General features: G+C 42.8%; 1 protein-coding gene across 6 annotated transcripts in view; it reads left to right on the top strand.

Moving 5' to 3' along the window:
- Window positions 1-1,278: 1,278 nt before the first annotated feature.
- NOVA1 (NOVA alternative splicing regulator 1) overlaps window positions 1,279-20,024 on the top strand; it is a 471,408-nt gene continuing 452,662 nt past the window's right edge. Inside the window, exons 1-2 of one of the 6 annotated variants that reach the window (XM_086936992.1) lie at window positions 1,279-1,549; window positions 3,349-3,492. In XM_086936992.1, the coding sequence (XP_086793118.1) occupies window positions 1,408-1,549; window positions 3,349-3,492 (286 nt within the window). In that variant the 5' untranslated portion in view covers window positions 1,279-1,407. The other 5 variants (XM_086936993.1, XM_086936995.1, XM_086936996.1 and 2 more) reach the window with 5 other exon arrangements.

A 20,024-nucleotide genomic window follows, 5' to 3' on the forward strand; every position in this document is an offset into this window, starting at 1 on the left:
TTGACGAGATAGGTCATGTATGCAGGTATTTTGTGTCACGGAAACGTGCAGATTACTGAAACAGTTGGAGTTCATGAGGATGGTCACCTTTCTGGCAGCTGGTGGCACCCTGGTAATTCCTGTGAAGCCATTTCGGGGAGATCCAGATTTATTTACCCCCCTGTAATTGAGTACATAATTCCAATGCCGTTTGTAGTATTTAGTTGTGGGCGCATTAGACTTTAATGTAGATGTAGTGGCTGGACGTTGAATTATTGAATCTTATTGTCGGTCACTGGGTTCTTAGGTTCGAGTCCACAGGACCTCTTGGATTCAGCCTACAACTGGTCTGCGCCGCTGTTATGAGATTTCTGAAAGGAATACTTGGATCTGCAGTACAGAGGCCACAGGACACGAGAAGTGAGCACACCATGTAATTGAGGAGCCTCGACTTCTGATTGCTCTGGGCCTGCCCCACCCGGACGTCTCACTGGCATTATGGGCCTTCTATGCACCCGCGGGGGTTGGGGGTCAGTAAACTAGCGAGTGAAACCAGTTAAGGCAGATATTGTAACAGCTTGGGAGAGGGTGCATTAGACTTACGGCAGGAGAATACATAGCTTAATCAATGTCGGTGACGTGTGAATAGGGTAAGTGAGGGGTAAAAATGGGGTAGATAGGGTTCTTTGTGTGGGGGAGGGACAAATAGGGTCAGGAATGAGGCATAGTTTGCAAGAACATCAGCACGGGTCAGATAGGGTGAGTGAGGGAAAGTAAATGGAAAGTGGGCTAAGTGTGTGGGCTGGGTGGGTCTCTGTACTCGGCCCCCGCCTCCTCTGTTACTCTGCTTCCAATGGTAGCTTAGCGGGGTGAAGTTTCAAGTCTTCTGGGTCTGGAGCTGCTGCTGGCTGCCCCGTACAGACCTGACCCCGTCCCTTGTGCTCGGTCTGGCTCATCTGTGGAGTTGATAGGGTGCCCCGGCTCCACTGTGCGTGCCTTCTCCTAAGGGGCTTTCCTTCTCTCCCTCTGCCCAGCTTCACTGGAGAGCAGAGGGGGAGGGGCGCTCGGACCGAGGCCCCTCTCTACACCCGTGTAGATGCCAGGGCTGAGGGTATCGGTGGTGCGGGCGGGCGCTGGGCTGGTGTTCTGCACAGCATTTCTTCTCTCTGCCCGGCTTCACTGTACATCCGAGAGGGGAGGGGCGAGGGGGGTAAGGCAGCTTTCGGTACGCGATCAGGGGTGCCAGGGCGCCCGTCTCTGGAGCTCGGGGTGCCGGTGGGTGCTGGGGGGTCGGGTCCTCTATTTACCTTCTCTTCCTCTGCCCCGCGTCACTGTAGAGCAGGGAGGGGTGGGGGCTGTACATGAGAATTATCCTCCTCCTCTGGTTCCTCCAGTCTCTCCCTCTGTCAGTCTCTGCTCAAAGCAAACATGATGGCGGCGGCTCCCATCCAGCAGAACGGCACCCACAGCGGCGGGGGGGTGCCCATCGACCTGGACCCTCCCGACTCCAGGAAGAGGCCACTGGAGGCGCCCTCCGAGGCGGGGAGCACTAAGAGGACCAACACGGGCGGTGCGTACCTACTGGGGGCCAGCAGGGCGAGTGAGCCGGCGAGATCAGCACCCCAGGGGGCTGCCCCCCACCCAACACACTGACAGCCCCGGCAAAATGGCCACCCTCACACCCCTGCCCCCCCCCCCCCCCTACCCCTCTAATAAAAGGCAAAATAACCTCTGGCCAGGAGCTCACCCTGGATCCGAGCTTCTGGGGTTCGCCGGTCTCTGTGGGGGTGCAGGGTCCAACTCTTCGCCCCCTACCCCAGAGAGCACGTGCTGACGGACTGGTGCAGGTCCAGTGGTGGAAGATGAATGCGCTGCATGTCGGAAGAGGTGGGGGGAGCACAGGGCTGGAGTTGTCAGATACGGCGGGAGCCAATGTGCAAACCCTGCTCTTTGCATCACTTCTCGCCCCAAACATTGCATCCTCCTGCTGTCTTATTAACACAACCGGCTCCGTACTTACCTACTCCTTTGCCCGGAAAGAGAGAAGTCGAATTAAAACATTTTATTTCTATTTTCGGGGGGGAGGCTGGGAGTGGGGAGGGGGTGGGGGCTGGCTTCCCGGAGATGAGTTATAACAGTCCCACATCTCCCGTCCCCCGTATTGGAGCCCTAACAATGCACCGATGCAGAGGTGAATTTACTTGCTCGGGATTTGCAAGCTCTCTCACTGGGTTGCTGGCCACAGCTGGTTTGGATGTGTTGTAACCACCTTCTCCAGCACCTCAGATGGACCTGCACTTTTATCATAAACTGTACAGGGATATTTATTTTCTGGAACATGTTGAGATTATACAAAGTTAGTTACATTGATTTCTTTTGCTTTTCATTTCGGAAGCACGTGATATAATCTTGCTGCCGTTTTATTATAAGATGTGAATGTTTCTTTTCCCCCCTCCCCCACACTAACGTTTTTTTCTCTCCCCCACCACCTCCACCCCTTCGCAAGGGGAGGGGTAAGTTTTGGACCATTTTCAGGTCACTATTTGCATTTTCTTTTTCCCAGTCCTAGTAGTTCTTGAGCCGGGTGGGGGCTATGGTGAACCAAGGTGGGTGGAAATAGGAATGTGTAGCTTGTCATCTTTTAAAGTGTATTGCAATTAAGGTGTTTGATAATGAAAAAGGGAGAGTTAGATCGTGCCTTTGACGAGCTTAGAGGAGATCGCTGCCGTCTGAGAAGATTTCACGACTGCACGCCCGGATTACTCCTGCAACTGATTCCGCATTGTCCCGAAATCTTTTTTTGGCAATCGCTTGACGCCTAGAATAGAAGATTTTAAGGACCCGGTTTTGGGATTTTTCCAGACGCGGATATGTTGTACGCTCGAGGAAAGCCTCTGCAACTCTCTGGCTTAATTTTTGATTTTTACAAATTGCAAAATGCCTCCAACTGTCATATAGCAATCCAAGCTGGGTGCATTTTTCACGCGGTCACTGGTCAATCTGTCATTTTTGCGAGGGTTCTGCTGCTTCACATGCATGCGTTTTGGGGGGTTGCGTTAGGAATGCAGGATTTTGTATGGACTATCACTGCGATTGCAGCGCGTTTGTACAGCAATGATATGTCATCATTTATATACTGTCCTTTTACTACTGCAACCTCACGATTTTGCGTTTATTTTCTTTATGCTTACAGTCATTTTAGAGGGTATAGACATGTGATGATAGCACACATCGGGTGGATTTGTCTCTATTTCTGTGCATTTCTGTATGATTGGTGGCACTGCAGGGTGCGCGTCTGGGGTGGACTGGGGTGAAGCCACTCTTGCCGGATGCCGCTAACCCTCGGTACCTGTTGTTTGTTTTATTTAGAAGATGGACAGTATTTCCTCAAGGTGCTCATCCCGAGTTATGCTGCTGGGTCCATCATTGGGAAAGGAGGACAGACTATAGTGCAGCTGCAGAAGGAGACGGGGGCCACCATCAAGCTCTCCAAGTCCAAAGACTTCTACCCAGGTAGGTGCCAGCCAGCCCGGCTCTCCGACATCCCCTATGCCTGCCTGTGCTTTGCGTGAAGTGCCTTGTGCGCTCTTAGAACCGCCGGCGCTCGGCTGCGCGCAGAAGGGCAGTCGACTGCTCCTTTTCAGCCTGCAGAGTGGCGACAGCAAGCTTATGTCACTCCCAAAACAAAGCAACAGAAACTTGAATGCAGAGTTTGGTTAAAACGCAAGACCCAGAGATTGCCAAAAAAAGCAAATCTCGGACCCCTCGTGCGCACGCGTCATTGTGTTTTGGAAACTGAGCTGAATAAATAAAGGGTGTACTGCGCTTCCCAAATAACTACGTGCGCCGTTCGGAGCCTCTTGCTGCCTCACTGCACAGTCGTCGGAGGAGAGAAAAGCATCAGGGCTGCCTCCCCCGACGCCTCTTTCACCTTGGTGTTTTAAAGATTGCTCTCGTTTTTTTGTAAAGATAAAAACGGCCACTGAGAGAGTTCAGGGGATTTCTTGAGAAATGTTTAGGTATTTCGGAAAGCGCCAGCCTTGTTTACATCATGCGCAGTTGCAGTGTGGACTGTGTACACACAGCCCCCTTGAACAAAGGCAAGGTTTTATTTTCCTCTTTGTGATTGTCATTCTCTGACCAGCAACGAGTGCGAAGGGACCCAGACCGCTGCCTTACAGGCAACTACCGGGTTCATGAGACTGTGACACCTTGGTGGCGAGCTACTCCCAGCGGATACAGGTTTTCTTGCAAGCTAGCGCTGTGATACCCATCATCGAGGGGCTGTGGGCGTTTGTATTTAGTGGAAGACGTCAGACCGTAGCAGGGTCTCTATCACGTTCATGGTGACCCACCCTTGCTTTCGGCGCGGGGGCGGGGAGGGTGAGTGTACAAAGCACAGCTGCTGGATTCCAGGGAGCTCACTTCCAGAGATGAATGAATTCCTTAAAACACCACAGGCGCCTGGTGTAACTAAAACATCGTAGTGACAGATCCATAGCCGCATGTCACGGGGGAGCAGCAGCGCGCAAACCCTTACTCCAGAGTGGCCACGTTAGGACTCCTGGACAGCCCTTTGCTGTTTTTGATGTATATATAGTTTGTCCATACCCGGAAGGGAAGATTCTGTGACCCAGTGCTAATACAACATGCCTGTAAATCTTCTATCATCCCTTTTGCTGCCACCCCCTCACATACACTCAAAAAAGAAAAAATGCTGCGTTTCCATATTTTGTCAATTCATATAGTACAAAACGGTTATGCGATGGACACTGAAATAACTCTAAGCTATGGCTAGAAGTAACTGACAGTGGAAAGAAAAACATTGAACAGTTCCTGAATTAATAAGTGAGCAGTTTTGGGAATGGAGTTGCGAAGCAAATTGAATTCACTGCTCCTTAGATTAAAACAAAACGTCTTTGTGTTGCATTATACACGAGCTAATGTCAGATGTGTGGGGATGTGCTGGAAAATTGATGTTTGTGAAGAGTAATCCAGATTGCTAATTAAATGTCTTGTTCCCTTTTATGTGGTGGTAAATAGAGTAGCTTCAGAGTGTGCGCATCTGGGGCTGCTTTTTCAAAATGCCGTTTTCACTGTGGTATGTTTCTTGACATTTGTATCTTTTTCAGTTTATTCTTGAGCACATTGACGAAACATAAATACTGCAGCTGCTTCCTACATTTTAGTGTCCCTTTTACGTTACTTGTGCAATTTCACTACCTAACGCCTTTGCTCCTTTGTAAACTTTTCCAGTTTGGACAGATGTTAAGTGACGCACAGGGAGATAACCTAGTTGGCCTAGGAATACACAGTGCTTGCAAGTAGAGAAGTCTAAATTAGAACCTAGATCTTCTGGATTCAAAGCCAGAGTGTTCCTAGGCGGTTTCCCTTATGAGTAATGAGATGGCAACCTCCCCATGGTCGCATTCAGAGCATTGAACAATGATACATTCTGTGCCACGTGTGAGATCGATTTGTGAGATGCAGCTAACCAGTGAAGACATGCGAGTGATTAGGTGAAATTAGACTGATAATTCTTATAGAGTGCATACTAACGTAGATCATCTGTTCGTGCTTGGCTCTGACCCACACAGGTGCGCTTTAGTGAAAAATGTAAAACAATCTGGCTTTGAACAGTTTTCTGCGGTATCTCGGGGACTTGGAAAGTTGATTCCTTGTACTATGCTGGCACATTGTTTTCAGTTAAACCAGTCAAAGGCAATCAGAGGTCCAAGTATGGAGATTTTGGTTTCTGAGCTAGAGGAGATTTGACCAGACGTGGAATGAATTCTGAAGTGCACCTCTTTAGAAGGCCGATTTGTTTGCGTGGGGTCATACAACTGTGGTATGTGGGTCTGAAAATGTGCTTTGTCCCAATGCACTTAGGATACTATTGATACCTAATGTCATCAAGACCTATAGCTGGATGCTTGTGGAGGGTCCCCACATGTTCTGTGGGAGCCTAACCCCACCTAGGTTTTAGGGCCAGTTCATACACATTTGGAAGATAGTGCTGGACGACACCTACAATTTGCACTGTTTTATAATTTTTTGATAATATTAGTGCCCCCAGTTCTGTTCCTTGGTAAACTACTACCATCTTTATTTCACTAATGTATGCCTGTCAGTTGTAACTCACTGCCTGTTGATTGATTGGGAAGCAGGACGTTTTCAGGCCTCTTGTCAGGCTAAATGTACAATTACCTTTTATGTTTTTCCTCTTTTTCAAATGAAAGCAGTTCCTATGTCAAGAGGTCCATTCCTCCCACACCTCAAACACACTGGTGTGTTTGACGTACTTTCCAAAGTCATTGCACCTTCAAGCATGCTTGAAATAGGTGTAAGTTAAGAGTTGTAGAGGCCGTGGGGAAAGCATTGCAAATGTTTATTAATATTCGTAAAAATAGACTTTGAGTATTTACATTTTCAATGTCTTTCCCATAGAGCTTGAAGCTGAACGTCGTTTCCCCTACAGCCACCTTACACTTTGGACTGCAGATATCTAGCACGCTTGGACATTTTACGCTGTTGTAAGGGCTTTTTGCGGATCCTGACCCTGTAATTCTGGATTCATGATACATGATCGCTGGTTCTTTTCTTGTAGCAAGTGTCACTTCTGTGTGCAGCGAAGTACCTCCGTTTTGTAGTTTATTGTACAGTGCAGCGTGGGGGGGGATGCGGACCATGCATCAGACCATTTTGATAGCAGACAGACAAAAGAGCAACAGCACTCGAGGAAGACACAGAAAGTATGAGGGTAATTTCGAGCAGGATGCGCAAAATCCAAATCCTGATCATTAGACCCGACGGTCCCACTTACGTCCCCCCTGGGATTCAACAATGTATCAAAGCAGAAGTGATGTTATTCCTGCCACCATAAGTGTGTGTAAAATCTCACGAGGCTGTTTCTTATCTGCTGTACCTTTACATCCCCATACACAAGGGATTGTCTCCTCCCTAATAGCATTACTTCTCCTAAGGGATGCCTTGATTTGACTTCTTGCACTGCCTCAACTAAGCACAGTGTCTAGGTACCCAAATTCCACTACATCACGCCGATTGTTGGTAGATACTTTTGAGGCATTTTTGCCTCTGAGACACAAAGCCACATTCAGGAGGGTTGTCATTTTCAATTTGTAGCAATGCACAGATGTTTTGTTTCCCCTTTGAGAACTTCCTTACCCACATCTATTGAGTGTGCTTTGGTTCTGGGATGCTTTCAATGCCTAACGTGTTTTTTTTTTTATGGCGAGTGTCTGTTGCACCGCACATTAAATTCATTATCTCCATTACTGTGATTTGTATGGTGACTATCTGTTGCACTGCACATTATATTAAATGTTTGTCTCCATTACTGTGATATGCTATTTTAGAGCTAACAGTGAATGAGTTAGAAGTGGGGCAAGTCTGAGTATGGAATGCCTGGTTAGTGGGTGGTCTTTGGGAGGGAGAGCAGGTCACCATGAACTAGAACAACTTGATAAGATTTTGAGACAATGGCCAAATGCTGAGCTCAATAGACTTGGAGATCAGCAACATTTATCAATCTGATCATTTGAAAGCCTTTTTTGGTGATTGAAATATCTATTGCCACATTTCTGGAGGAAGTTGCACTGAACAGTGACGTACGCTTCCATGCTGTTGTTCTTGCGGCTCTTTCTTTCCGTTCCCACTATGTTTATATCTCTCCAGTAGGGCTCACACATTTATACGTTTCAGTCATGAAACAAACTTGTCCAGGGGACTGGTAGCTAACATTCTAGTAACTGGTTCAATTGTGGGAGCTGGTAATATAAATAAGGTTCACTGGATACACAGCCAATACTTTTGGCAATTGTTCAGATCTCCTCTTTAAGTTTTGAAGAAGAAATCTCAACATTTAAAGGTCAAAACAGGCCTCATTATTCTAGTTAAATAGATTATGTGCACAGCGCATCAAACTTTGAGAATGGTATGTGCAGTGTAAGTGCACGGCCTGCATTAGTGTTTATTAACTCCTGAATTCATTGATGACGTTTGTACATCTTTGGACATTTGTAAAGTGCTTAAAAACCTACCAGATTCAATGTCTCACGAACGATGGTTTCAGAGAGAGGCATTCGTTTCTGAACAGGGAGGGTTTCATTGCTTGTTGGGAAGCTGTTAGATTTAACATTTTGCACATGACTCAGTTGTCTGATTCCAAAACGAGTCAGCATTTACGGCTAACAGACACCCAGCTGACCAAATCTGTTTAATTTTGTGGCTTATTTGTGCTTATACAGGTTGCTGTTCAAGGCTGTCATTTCCTTTTCTGTGGCTTTTCTTTTGGCTGAAAAACATGATGTCTAATTTCTCTTCACTTTTAGTCAGGACCATATGCTTCTTACTGCAGTAAAGGCTGGGCTGTCTACAAGATGTGTGGAAAACGGCTCATAGTTTTGTATCCAGAATGAATGACTTGAATTCTGTTTGGAACTGGACAATCATATTTTCAAGGATCTAACTAGGTTCCATTTTTCCCTTTCACTCCGTATTTTTGTCTTAGTGAGGACCACGGTGCTACGTCACTTAAGGTGCAAGCAAAAGTGTTCTCTTTTTAAGATAAAAACGATTTATACTGATGACATACTGTCAGGTTTGGTCACTTTGTAAGTGAGAGAGAAAATACACGAATATTTTAATTTTAGTCTGTGGGTTTTGCTTGCATCTCTTTCGTTTTTGAAAATGGGACTGGCCTTTGGCATTGGATGTGAAAATAAACGTGTGTGTTGCAAAGGGGGTTTAAAGCAAGTTTGTCATTCACATACGCCCAAGATTATAGTACTGGGAAGGAGAAAGTAACAATCATAAGACAAAGGCCTATTTTTAATTGATGTTTAAAGTAAGTGCTGTACATTTTTAACCAAAAATTAATTGCGGATAGACATCAAATATTAATGCTCTTCAAAGACTTTCTTGATTTAAGTGCATTGATGGTTCAGAAACAGAATTGCATGTTGGTGCATTAATTTGTGAAGTTTGACAGGCAGCTAAAAAAGAGACATATTTGTGTTTCTCTGAAAAATATGGATTGACAAATGAAATGTTGTAATTTGAATTGATTCTTTTAGTAGCAGCGCCATGGTAAAGATGACTATCTCAGCAGACCAGGTCAAACTGCATTCTAAATTAAGGGAAATGCTTCGCTTACAGTACCCCTTTCAAGGAAATGCTTGATCATGTGTTTACTTCCTAAGTGATTTTGTTGTGGATGAGGAAAATGAAACACACAGAGATAGTGATGTTACCAGGATCACACAATATTTTCAGTTGGAAAAGCCAGAACCAAAGCAAAACTACACTTCTGACAATTAGGCCCCCAGACCAGATACTGCCACCTCTGTCATAATGGAACAGAAAAACAAATAGTATGCAGACTGTCACAAGTGTATTGATCAATGTATTGTGAATTATTGTCATGGTTAAGCCAGCCCTTGTTCTACGTAGCAAAATATATAAATTAAGAAGAAATAATATGTAAGTAGTCTATGTAGAAAGTGACTAAATAACTGGGATTTAGTGCTGCAAATTAAAACAAGTATTGACACAACTAGAGGGTCTCAGTTGGCAAGCTGGTGGTCTTTTTTAAATAAGTATTGTATGAATATACAACAAAAAGAAAAAAAAAAGAAAACGTCTTGCGCCAAAATGTGGCAGACATAAGCATTCAATAAAATTTAAATAAAAAATTACCCAAAATATATGATTTTCACTGAATAATACGGGTGCTTCCTAACACGCAAGTATATATGGAACAAGTAAATAAATCAATCCATCGTAGTTTTAAAGCACATCACAGGAAAATATGGTTCATATTGGCAGAAAGAAAATGTGCTTTTGGCTTTGAATGAATGCAAACTGAAGACATCGTTTAATTAAACAAGGGTGACTAAAAAAGAAAAAAAAGGAGGAAGTAAGGGGAACAAACAAAACACAGCCACATAAATTCCACCCACCATCACACCTCCAACCATACTGAAGTGCACCTCTTCTTAGACAGACGTGTGCAAGTGATCAAGCAAAGGGCCTCCACGGTGCGACAGAGTCAGCCGCTAAAGTGCCTGACCCATTGCCACATGCAATATTATATGGTAAATGAATGCAAAAGGTGAATGACAGTTGAACGAACCAATGGCTGAAGAGGGCTGGCCGGAAGCACTCCGATGTATGGTAGTATGTCAGAATATTGTTGCCAGAAATCTCCTCTGCCATAAATAGCATGTTCTAACTATTGTGCACAAACATATTGTGTCATTGGGTGCAGATTTTCTATCATTAACTCCAATGAGGCAATACATTTGCAAACGTTCTTAGGACTCAATATTTTTTTGAGATAACATTCTGATAATGAAGTTCTGGGATCATATCCTCTACATATATATATATATATATATATATATATATATATATATATATATATATATATATATATATATATATATATATATATATACATACACACACACACACACACACACACACACACACACACACACACGTTTCTTTTTAGATTTTTTTTTCTGTTTAGATTTTTTTTTCAATTAGATGAATCTGATGAGGTAGCTTCAGCCGTTTCTTGGATGGACCTAAAAAAGCCCTTGCAGTGATCCTTTCAGAAGTGTTTGTGGTTAGTTTCGAAAAGCTGAAAGTTGAGCGACGACTTCTACTCGCAGTCACATTGGACACAGAACATGCGTTGTACCCCAAAGTGAGACATAATGATATCTCGCAGCATTCGCCGCGCCGCTTTACGAAACAAAAGGCAATGTTGGCCCTGCAGTCTGTATCTGGCAGCACCCTTAAAACCCCTCTCTTGTCCGGCAGCCCCCCGACATTTACTGCCGTCCGTGAATTGCAAGATGTTTGCAATTCTGTGTGCAGGATTTCTCCCGCTATTATATATTCGGCGGTTTTCGATTCTTAAGGTTTGTATGTCGCCTTCTGGTAAACTCTAATAAAAGGGCTTCATAGCTGAGCCCTTATTCCAGTGCTGAACCTGGAACCGCACAATATAGATCCCACACCGAGTTCCTGGGCCGCGCGCGCCTTTAGGACTACATATAAACATCCAAGACCGAGGGCACGTGCAGCGGACTCGGCAGCACGTGGAAAAGGAACATTTCTGAGTCTTCCAAGCAGTGCTCAGACAGAGTCAATTCTCCTCTGTTGCCCACACTGCATGTTAAGTCACAACTAGGCTAGTCTCAGTTTTATGATACTCATTTTTGAAAACATATTCTCCGAAGGAAGCGATCTGTTGAGCGTTTTGTTGTAGTGCACTTCGATGAGCTTTGCCTCTCTGACTGGTAATACATGCAGAACGCGCGGTGACGTCACCGAAAGCAGACACGCCCCAATTAAGATGTGTCATTGCAGCCAACTGCGGTCTCCAGTTCATGGCGAACAGAATCCTTCCCCCACATCCCCTATCCGGCCAGAAAAGAAACCCTTGTACTTTTGCACATGATAAAATTGTATACCGTTATGAGTTTGTAATAAGTGGGACGGAATCTGTGTTTTATATTATTGTTGGATTTTATGTGTACTTTTATGGATGTTTTACAATCCGAATAAAGATCATTTGACTTGAAACCCTTGATGATGTATGGAATCTGCGAACCGCCCCAAAGATTGTTTGCCAGAAGAATTTCCCCATCTAGAGCCATTTCTGTACTAACGATTGAAAGGGATACTACTCTCATGCAGGAGACCAGAAAGAAACCCGACGCAGACCTGCTTACGTAGTGCAACTCGCTAACAGTTAGGAAATGACGTGGGTTAGGCACGCTCTGACATAAAAGTGGACTTGTTCATTTGGTGAGCTAAATGCACAATTAAGATTTCCTCTTTGACTATGCCGCACATCTGGGCAAATATTTGATGGCGCTTTGGTTTCACTATAGTAGAAGGGCTGGCATCGTTTCGTTCGGTAACTGTTTTGTCTTTGGGGCATTTTAATTGAAAGACGCGGGGGATAGGACCATAGATATAAGGTGTTAAAAAATGACAGTGTAATCTGTGCTTTGCCTGCCAAAACATCACATGAGCGCAGGAATGTATAAGTTGAAATCTTGGTGGCTGTACTGGATGAGGCAAAGCCTTTGCATTCATATTATATGTGAAGTGTTTGAAGTGTTAACCGTGACATAATATTGGGTGTAAGAATAGCTCTTGTTTGCAGTCAGGGTGCTTCCACGTGGGAATTATGGAATGTATTTCTGTATTTATTTTTCAATTTACTGCAGCATGAACCAGGCCCTGTTAGGCATCAGAGCTCTACTACCATTTACACAAGATGACATCATTGTGCCTTGGGGCCCTGTTTCTTGCCGTTGTTGTGCCCAGGCAGTTAAGTCTTCCAAAATAAAACTGCAACATCAAGGCCACTATTAGGTGTCTGAATACAGAACGTCACAGGCAGGAGTGGGCGAATTACCACCAGCGTCACCAGAAGTGACACAGCATATCCGAGGAGTGTCTGTAGCAGTAAGACATTATTCGCTGAGATGATGGGGGTCCATGTCCTGTACCTCAGTCGTGCACATCCAGTTCACGAGGAGTGGACATGGTAGCACTGGATAGTAACATTTCTAAGTCTTCCACGCAGTGCTCAAACATTTTCCGCTCTGACAACACGGATGGAATTCTCCTCTGTAGCACACACTGCATATAAAGTCACATCTCAGCCATTCTCATTTCTATAATAAAAATACTTAAGAAAACATTGGCTGAGAGAAGCGAGGTATTGATTGGTTAAAGGTTTTCAAGTGCGCCCTGATGAGTTCGGCCTGGCTCGCTGACTGGTCGCTGTGATGTATACACAATGCCCCGTGGTAAGCAGAAGGAGCTTCTTATGCCGCCGGAACATAATGTAAGGACTTTGTCATCGAAAGAGATCTCTCCTTGTAGGAAAAAGTAAGCAGGGCTCATACATTGCACTGCTTCTTCTCCCTATTACCACAACTATCTACAGCACTCCAATGCCTTACTAAATGAATGCACAAAACAGAAGAGCTTTAAAATGCACTAAACAAGGATTTCATGACAGGATTTTCTCCTTTCTCATAAGGGGTCAGGTCATTCCATATTGTGATTGAATGTGGTATCTCTTGCTGCTTGAATCCTGCCTACCTATCAGGCCACTTCTCACATTTGCACTTTTACAAAGGAGACTCCTTGTGCGGGTCTTATGTGGGTCCGTAACACCAAAATATGTGTTTTAGAGCCTTCTTAAAGCAAGTCAAGTTGGATGGATATTCTAGCAATTCTCTGAGAGAGTTCCAGATCTTACTGACCAAGTTGATAGTCACTGTCACTCTCCTCAGAGCGTCACAACACTTCTTACTGAAGTAGCTGTGAGCGCTTTACATATGGTCTCAATCAATCAATCAGGTAGATGGCCCTGGGGCAGAAAAAGCTCTGAACCCTTAATTTTAAGGTTGACTTGTGGGACTTTCAAAAACAATTTATCCTGAGATTTTTTTTATGTCACAATGGAGGGAAATTCTGCTGGATAGATAAAGATGGGCCAAGTACATGTATTCATCCAACAGCAGTGTATACATGTATACCTCCAGGAGTCAAGTTTGAATAGGATTCCATCTTATAACTGGTAACCAGCGAAGGGCTTTAGAGCTGCTACTGTACCATGATCGCTTCTACCCAACTCTGAGACCAGTTTGAGTGAGACATTCTGGGCCATCTGCAACTGATTGAGCCATGCAGCTGGAAGGCCATTGTAGATGCAGTTATATTAATGCAGTCTCAAGTTAATAACAGCCCCCACAACATCAAAGTAGAAGAGAGTGAGTGCATGACATGTCTCATCTTGCTTGTTGGTGGCAGCAACTCTTAATTACAAGCCCTTGCTTACCTAGAGGCATGATCTGCGTCGCATTCTGGCCTTAGATACTGTCTCTGTCTTTTACACAACTGTCGGTTTGGGGAAGTTGCGAGGAGGGTGACTCTCTCCTTGGTTCCAATTAGGATTATACATGTCTGGGGTTAGATGGAGTTCACAAAGAATTCACAGCTTTAATGTCCCTCAGTACTAATATACTACATATTAGGTGCTTTTATTACAAATAATGCTGTAGTATACGTACCCATATTTCACGGGGATTGCCATGGAATATTCACCATCATAATGATATCCCCCAAGGCACTCTGCGGAGCTTTACATTGTAAAGGATATTGAGAGTATTTGGCTTGGAGGACCACACTATGCAACAAGGTTATCCAATTTATGTCTAAAAAATTGCAATTTAAGTGGCACATTATATATTAGCTAGAAACAACATTCTTTGTTAACTCTAAAGAATAGGTAGTAAAAATGATATGGCAACTGTGGTAAACCTATAATTATGTGGTAAACCCTGCAGCCATTGTATCACATAAATTCGAAGTCCCTCACCATTGCCCATTGTTATATCAAAAATGCATTCATGCAAGTATATAAAACCTAAACATTTTAAACAGGGTTTGCAAGCTAACTACCCAACACAAAGATGTAATATAAAACTACATAACAGTAATGTGTAACATGTAGCCATCTCTGGGTTCTCTCCAGGTGTGCAACGCCCATTGGGCTCAAAGGGCTTCAGCTCCCACCCCCTGTCGGTGTGTCAGACCGGCTGAGACACCTTCCTGGGCACAAACACAGCCACACCCGAGTACGTCACAGGTCTTTAAAAGACCATTTGCTTGTTAATGAGGCTTTGTTGTTATTTCATCCCTTTTTAGAGCCCCTGTATCTCCACTCTGCGTACTGCTGTAAGAACTAGCCCCACCCGAAATTCTTTCTTAGCCCCCCCCCCCCCGAAATATGGCTCTAGTTGCTTCTCTGACTCTCACACACGTTCCCCATCGAGGTATCTTCATTAATATTCCTAAACATAGAATATCATTGTATGTGTGTGTGTTTGTATGTGTAATATCTTGAACCATCTTTCAATAAGAGACATTTCTCTTTCCCAAAGCCATTTTAAAATAATTTTCCACCTTCTAGGATTTTCTATTTTGTGATGTGTGAGTTAAGATTAAAGTATTTTTTTTTAAATAAAAAAGAACCCCCACAGCCCAATCAGCCCATATAAATGTGTCCCTTAAAAAAATATATATTAAAGTGAAGTTGGCCATTTGAAACCTGATTGAAGACAAATATAATTTAGTGAGTTTTACACTGCAGGTTGCTCCAGAGTCACAAGATGAGAGAGGCCTCATGAACTAAAGAACAGAGCAACCCCCATAAGAAACGTTATCCTTAGTTTATAGCTCACCCTCAAGACAAAATGCCCATTTAGCCTGCAAGTCCTTCCGTCCATTAGTCATGTTTGGACAGTCATGGTGCAAAGAGGCACCACATAGAATTAGTGCTATGACACCAAGAATAGAGGCCCAGTGCTCAGGATCCTGTTAAGAAGGGGCAAACAGTGTTATTGGCAATGCCTTGAAGCCTTGAAGCAAGAAGAGCATTGCGATGACCCATTAATTGGCATTCTATGCTTGTAGTGCCAACATCGTCCTGAGCTCATGGGCACTGCATCACACAGATAGTATAGTTACATGCACCGATAGTATACAGTAATGTATAGTATAGTTACATGAATGGATAGCATAGTAATGTACAGTATAGTTACATGCACCTATAGCATATGTAGTGTGAATTACAGTTTTATGCACATGTAGTATATGTAGCGTATAGGAAATTTCCATGCACAGATAGTATACAGTAACATATAGTATTGTAACATGCATGGATAGTATAGTAACGTATAGTATAGTTTCATGCACGTATAGTGTGCTCAATGATTAGTATAGGTACATGTAAGTGTCGATTGCAAGACTTGGAATTACCACAGTTCAGCACGTGCCTGCCACTGAATCTCATTATTCCTTCAATCCTTTGCTGCCTTCTTTGAGAAGGTTGGACATTTACTTTTGTTTGGAAGTCTTTTCCTCACAGCTCACAAGCAAGGAATGAATGCTATTGTAAGTGTAAATGCATTTTACAATCACACCTTTGGCTTATTTGAAAGCTTTTACTCATTTGGACTTTTTTTCTCCAGTAAACCACTGAACATTTTATTATTTCAATGTTTCACACCCTCCTCAAATTAGTTTTCATGCTATAATACTGTAAGTTTACGTTTTTGTATTGAGAGAATGTTTTATTCATGTAGATTCTTTCTGCGCTCATCACACGGAGATCCGTGAGTGTACTGAGACAGAGCTTACTTGTAGTGCAGTACTCGACTTCACAAACGATCGCTGGCAAGTGCTGCCCCAAACCTTACCAATGCCATGGAAACTCCGACACATTAGGGATACGACAGAAATGTAAAGCATCCATTTTAATTCTTATTTTTAAACATTCTTTTTATTGAATACAACAAACAACCATACAGATTTCACAAGTAGTACAGACTTTAAGTCACAGTAATCCTTGACATGGAACACATGGGCAATTTCTGTAAATAACATCTCCCTTGGCTAGGTTGCTCCTGCATTTCAGACTTCTGGTTCATCAGGAGAAAATTGCAACGGTAATCTAGGCAGTACACAGATATCCCCCCTGTGTGCATTCCATTTATCCCATATTTGCATCCATTTTTTTCTGGCAACACCTGGACCCATATACTGTTTTCTCGCTGAAAATACACCAATCCATGTCGTTTATCCAATCCAGCACTTTTGGAACATCTTGTGCCCCCCCATTTCCTTGCTATATTTCTTTTTACGACCATCTGACCTAGCGTCACCAATGTCCTTTCTTTAATACCCAAGTCTGTTGGTTCCCAAATGTTCAATAGTCAACATTTGGCTTCGTCCATTTTACTTCTTGTATTTTTTTCGACTTTGTCTCTCGTATGGCCACAGATTTTACAAAGAAAAAAGAAAATATTTGAAGTTAAGTCGTTTCTTTTATAGGCTGATGTACTGCCACCAAAAAGCAAGACCTCTGGGGGTAGGATCAGCCTTGCTTGGTTTCCTGGAAAGGCCCATATTAACAGGAAAGTCAACACTCAATCAATATTTTAAATTATTTTTTAAGTAAGACTGATCATTACCAAATTACTTCATATCCCTTTCCATTTTTAGGTCGCGCCTACCAGACTGTACAAACTGGTTGCAAAATACATATTGTTGGCTTACCAAGAAATTACAGTGAGCTTAATGCCTGCCCATCACTTACCATTGGTTTCCTTTGTTTTCTTCTTATTTGATGGCTTGTCGTTTCCATCTTGTGTTTGCCCTTCCATGGAGCATATCCTCTTTACGTGTGTCCTTCCACTGCTCACTTTTAGTAGCCTTTTGTTCTTTTTGCTTAAGCTCCCTATGACAGTGCATATCTTTTCCAGCTCTTTCCCTCACGTGTTTATCCCCCATCACTACTTGTTGCTCTCTGTCATCTATGTCCCTTTACCCTGCACACCAAGTTACTCTCTCTCGTCCCTGTGCTTCTCCATCCCCATGCTCCATATTGCTCTCACCTGTGTTTTTCTCCCTTTGCTCCCTTATTCTCTTCTCATCCAAGTTCCTTGGTGCTCCCTCCCTCGTGTGTGTCCCTCCGACCGCTACCCCAACTCATTCCTCCGGTGCCCCCTCCAGCTGCTGTGCCTATTTTTCACTTTATTTGTTTTTGGAGGGCCAAGAAGCAAATTTTCAATTTCCTTTTTTTTTCAATGCTACTTCATTATTATTTTTTTTAATTGACTGATCCATCTTGGATCAGTAAATTAAAAAAAATTGTGCCCCATCACACTGATGCGACATGGTGCATGCACGCTTACTTCATGATCAATTGCTAGCATCATGACTCCTTTTTTACCCATCTTTTGTTCATGCTGTACCACTTCAGCATTTTTGCCAATGCTGTAGAGCATGAACAACAGGAACTGGCAGAGCCAAAATGTTTCAAAGTCGAGACCTATTGGCTTTTCCATTACTTGTTCTTCATGTGCTGGTGTTAAATTCGCAATAGGGGAGCGGGTCCATGGCAATGAAACTCTTGATGTTAGCAAACGTTCTTTAGTAAAAATATTCTTATGTTGGCTTTTGTGCTCCACTTTGATTCCGGTCCAGGGAAGACATGACTTGGCAGTTCGGGCTGGACTATTCCCATGAGGCACAGGGTCAAGACTGATTTGCATATGGCCATGTCTGAACTGGGGTGGCATGGTGAGCAAATTAACGAAGATTAAACCCAGATCCGTCACTAGGGGTGAATGTTTTGCAAATGTGCAACATTCCGTCCATCACCTTATGTGTTTTTTTGTGCTCCACTCACCTGCAACCTTGCAAAACATCATCCTATGCACCAATGTTCCCCAGTGCTTTATAGTCTATAGTAACTCATTACGTTCACTTACAATTGCTGCCACAATTGTAGCAAGCTAATGGAAACAATGCCACTATGTGCAATTTAGAGCTGTTTGTTTCTGCACAGAAATACCAATACATATGCACACATGCCCATGGGAATCCAGCCCAATTGAGTTGATATTGTCTCCCTCACTAAGTTGTTTTAAAACAGCTTTGTACAACATAAAGGATCATGGAGGAAGGATTTAACCATTGAGGTCAAAATATAGGTTAATCAAAAACATCTGCTGAGGACTGTGTTTGGTAAACATTTTGTTTTTTTATATCTAGAGACAGATTTATCGGAAACAAAGTATTGTGATACAAAAATATTGTGATGCAGAAATATAATTGTCAAAAATATCATTTTTGTAGGTAAATAATATAGCTGTTAATAATATCGTTGTTGTTAATAACGTTTCCAATAATGTGTTAGTGTTAAAATGTAGTTTGTCATTTTAAGAGATTTAGGGGCATATTACCAACAACTAGCGATCATTTTTGTCTCTAACTTGTTTAGAGACAAAAATTATCGCCGCAAATCGGCGATTTTTATCGCAGATAAACCTTGGTATTAGCAAGGTTTATCGCAAATGCGATAAAAAACTGCCGCAATGCATGAATATCGCTGAAAAGTCAGCGATATTCATGCATTATCGAGCAAATGCTCTTAGCCATGTTATCCACCTCCCATTGGATAACATGGCTAAGAACTGCTCAGGGCAGGTGTTAGCTTTTGGAGATATTCGCGCTTAGCACGAATATCTCCAAAAGTTGGTAATAGGAGATAGCGATATTAGCAACTGTTTCCAGTCGCTAACATCTTGGCACGCCCACTTTGCATGTCATTAGTGATAAATATCACTGACATGCAAAGCGGGGCCCAAGATGGTCGCTATCTCCTATTAGCTGTCACTAACTGGTGTTAGCGACAGCTTGGTAATAGGGAGATCATTTTATCTCCGCTTTCTTGGCTTTTAAAGCCAAAAAAGCGGAGATAAACCCCCTTGATAATATGCCCCTCAGATTTGTTAATTCAATTGCTAATAGTAATTTAGATGTCATAGCGGGATGTTGGTTGGTGAGGTCTTAGGGTGAGAAGTGTATTAAGTAATATTTTACAATGAATTACTAATGTTAATTAATTATTCATTGATTATTAGTTATGTAAATTATGCTATACATATTTATTTTAGTTATATTTTAAGTGTGGGCTGCTATGTTTGTCAGGTTATAGGGTTTGACATGTATTAATAAATAACTAAATAACAAGCATTATACATTGATAATTCATTATTAAATTACATATCAATTATGTAAATTTTGCATTGCTTTTAATTTTTATTACTTATATATACATATGCACGTCCACATATATTTATAAACACATAGACTCATATATATGTGTGTGTTATTTAATAATGTTTATATTGACAGTTTTATTTATTTTGTATAAATTAATAGGGTTAATTCAAATATGTAGTGTGTTTGAAGTGAAGTACTTTCCCAGACTGGAGTGTAAATGTAATCCCTCCGAAGTCCAACTGTTTGCCTACTCTTGCACTGACTGGTGTGGGAATAGGATATCTCACCCCTCCAAAGTCCAACTCATTTCCTACTGATGTACAGACTGGAGTGGAAAAAGTAAATGAAATCCC

This window comes from Lissotriton vulgaris, chromosome 9, assembly GCF_964263255.1.
Source record: "Lissotriton vulgaris chromosome 9, aLisVul1.2, whole genome shotgun sequence".
In the NCBI taxonomy this organism is placed as follows: domain Eukaryota; kingdom Metazoa; phylum Chordata; class Amphibia; order Caudata; family Salamandridae; genus Lissotriton; species Lissotriton vulgaris.